At 48.9% G+C, this 3,397-nt stretch overlaps 1 protein-coding gene across 1 annotated transcript in view; it reads right to left on the bottom strand.

Moving 5' to 3' along the window:
* Positions 1-3,397, bottom strand: part of Znf746 (zinc finger protein 746) — a 21,854-nt gene that overhangs the window by 3,687 nt on the left and 14,770 nt on the right. Inside the window, exons 4-5 of the mRNA XM_013036385.1 lie at positions 1,669-1,860; positions 1,105-1,230 (exon numbers count right to left, since the gene is read on the bottom strand). Coding sequence (XP_012891839.1) covers positions 1,105-1,230; positions 1,669-1,860 — 318 coding nt within the window. The remainder of the gene's footprint in view (positions 1-1,104; positions 1,231-1,668; positions 1,861-3,397) is intronic.

Raw genomic sequence — 3,397 nt, 5'->3', positions numbered from 1 at the left:
ACCTTCCCAGCCCTGGATTTTTTTTTCAAACACGCCAGAGGAGCTTTGGGGGTGCCCATGTCAGGGGAGGAGGTCCATCTGTCCTTTAAGGAATCAGCTCATCACAATCTACTGGCTAAACCATGTGAAAAGGGAGGGTCTGAAAGTAACTGGGTCTCTTTCGAATGACTTGAAAACCAGACTCTGAAGCTATCTTGATCTCTTCCTCTTTTCTTTCTCTCTTTTTCTTTCTGCTGATCCTGAGGCTTAAACTCAGGGCCTGGGCACTGTCCATGAACTCTTTTTTCTCCCCCCTCATGGCTACCACTATACCACTTGAGCCACTGCTCCACTTCGGACTTGGTAGTTAAGTAGAGATGAGAATCTCACAGACTTTTCTGCCCAGGCTGGCTGCAAACTGTGACCCTCAGAGGTCTCAGACTCCTGAAGATTACAGGAGTACAGGAGTGAGCCACTGGTGCCCAGTTCCTTTGCCTTTTTCTTTGAAGCACTTGGGCATCATTAAGAAAGGTTGCAGGAGGCACAGAAATGGAGGGACAAATGGCGAACATATGCAGCAATGGTACTTACTGGACACTATGTTGAAAATGAACTATACAACCTATGGGTAGGGATGGGATGGAGAAACTGGGAGAGATCAACGGAAGGGGTGAGACTGTCCAAAATGCACTCTTTACCTGACTTACGTAACTGTACTCTCTCACCTTTATAATAGCAATTAAAAAAAATCCACTAGGTGGCTCATACCTTTAATTCTAGCTATTCTGGAGGCCAGCCTGGACAGATAAGATCACAAGTTCCCTCCTCCTCTGAAAGCTGGGTGTGATGCCACCTGCATGTTACCCAAGCTACAATGGAAAGTGTAAAACAGGTAGATCTCAGCCCTGGCACCTGCCTCGGCAAGAAGACCGTATCTCAAAAAATAGCCAGCACAAAAATGACTAGAGACATGTCCACAAAACAAACCCCCCTCCCCCCACCCCACATACACATACAGAAAGTCATAGATACCCAAACCCTTCCTGGCTGAGGTGTCAGGAAGTTCACCAATAAACATGAAGCTTCTAAGGCCAGATACCAGCAGCCCTCCCCTGCCATGGATACCTTCTGTGGAGGCTGCGGTGCTGAGCTTCAGTGTCCCGTCTGAGCATGCTGAAGAAGGGTGGTGGGGAGGGAGGTCTGCCTGCCAGGAAGTGGGTGGGATAGTGGTTGCAAAGTTGGAATGGACACCTAGAAGGAAGGAAGACCAGAACTGGTGGGTTAGGGGGAAGAAAGGAGGAGTAAAAGAAAATTACAGGATGTTGTCCTCTCTGAAGCCAGTGTCATCAATCTCTTCTTTCAAGCTTGGAGAAAATCAGGCATCACTGACTTAGTCACACAAACCTGAGAGGCAGCTAGTTATATCCGGGTCTGAGGCTGGGGAGAAGCGAAGGGGCATGGTTGGAGAGGGGGCTTCTGATCTGTTGTGTAAGGGAACCCACAAGAAACAGGCAAAGATCACAAGATTTTTGGTAAGCCCTTACATTACAATGGGACTTCTGGGCTATCCAGGCCAGTGTTCTGAGAGCTCATAGCTTCACACATGCTCCTAGAAGTCTTCCTGTCCTTGTCCTTAGTCCCTATAACTCATTCCAGTGTCTGCTTCCCCATCCTGGCCCCACCACTCACCAGAGGTAGCATCCGTGGAGATGTCTCCTGCCCCCGAGTCCAGCTGGCTGAGGCCCCAGGGCTCCTCCCCGATATCTGGCTGCCCGGCTGCCCAGGCCTCCACGCCCAGCGCCTGCTGCTCCTGCAGCTGAAGCTCCCCCTCCTGCTTGATCTGCATCAGGAGGTCAGGGGCAGGAACTGAGGGCCCCGAGCCTAGGAGAGGGAGAACATGTAAGCCCTCCGGCCCTGAGCCAGATCCTCCCGACAAAGGAATTGGACACAGTGGCCTTGTCTAAGTCCAGGAGCAACAGAGCCAGGTGGGGAGGGGAGACAAGAGTAAGAAAGCCATGGCCACATGGCACTGGGTAGTTGGTAGGCTGGTAAGGGTGAGGTGGGAAGGGGAAGGAGCCTATAAACACATCCTCAGGACTTCAGCTGGTCCACGGGGGAAGTCTGAGCTGCCTCATAAGACCTTGCTTTCACCTTAAATCCAGAAATGCCAGATAAAACGGAAGCCCCAACTTCCACCCGCATCATACCACCTTACCTACAAGTATTTAACTTCAAAAGAAAGATTTCAGATACAAGAATAGGGAGAAAACATTCAGTGAAGAGACAGAAAGCACAGCAAATGACCCAGAGAGTTGGATGCAGGTTTAGGACTGGCCCTCATGCTCATGTATAAAGCAAGAACCCCAGGTCTCTGTTCTGTATGAGATGGGAACTACCAGGAAATGGCCCACTTGCCCAGACTTGTGCACATCAGAAATATGAATTCCTGTCCACATTGAAGTCACACCACGCATCCTATACAGACTCCCTAACGTGAGAAAGTCACTGAGAAACTGGTTGAATGTTATGGTAGCCCACGAGGCCCCAGCCCAGAGCAGCACAGCCCCCCCACAGGAGCACCCCGTAGCACAGGCCGCTAGGGATCCCCTACAGGCTGAAACGAAACTAAGTCCGTAGGGAAACGAGAATTTACAAGCCAGAACAGGAGCCAAACAGAAGACTTATGTGAAATGTAAAAATAACAATTATATAAAGAGAAAAATCTTAACAAATACCAAAGGGAGAGGCGTAACATTCAGACTAAAAGCAGATTTTCTTCAGCAATGAGGACATCAGAGGATAATGGAGCATCTTCAAAATTCAGAGCCAATGGTTAGGGCATGTCTCAAGTGGTTTAGTGCTCTCCTGTATCAGTGGGATGCACTGAATTCAAACCCAGTACCACCAAAACAAAAGTCCTGTGCAAGAACATCTGCTAACTCGTTTTATGAGATACCATCCATCTTTATCTGTCAACTATTATTGTTTAGATTGAACAAACTCCAGTATATGAAAAATTACATAAAATCATCTCATATTGAGCTGGGCACTGGTGGCTCACGCCTGTAATCCTAGCTACTAAGGAGGCTGAGATCTGAGGATCACGGCACAAAGCCAGCCCGGATAGGAAAGTCCATGAGACTCTTATCTCCAATAAACCACTAGAAAACCAGAAGTGGTGCTGTGGCTCAAGCGGTAGCATGTTCGCCTTGAGCTGAAGAGCTGAGGGACAGCGCCCAGGCCAAGTTCAACCCCCACGCCTGACAAACAGGCAAACAAAAAATCTCATTTATGAGCAGATAGTCAAAATATGTAAAGACTGGGCTGGGAAGGTGGCTCAGTGATAGAGCGCTTGCCTTGCATGCCTGAGGCCCTGGGTTTGATTCCTCAGCACCACATAAGCAAAAAGAAAAAAGCC

This window comes from Dipodomys ordii, unplaced genomic scaffold, assembly GCF_000151885.1.
Source record: "Dipodomys ordii isolate 6190 unplaced genomic scaffold, Dord_2.0 Scaffold282, whole genome shotgun sequence".
Classification (NCBI taxonomy): domain Eukaryota; kingdom Metazoa; phylum Chordata; class Mammalia; order Rodentia; family Heteromyidae; genus Dipodomys; species Dipodomys ordii.
The sequence above is the reverse complement of the archived record's forward strand: the minus strand, read 5'-3'. Positions and strand labels throughout refer to the sequence as shown.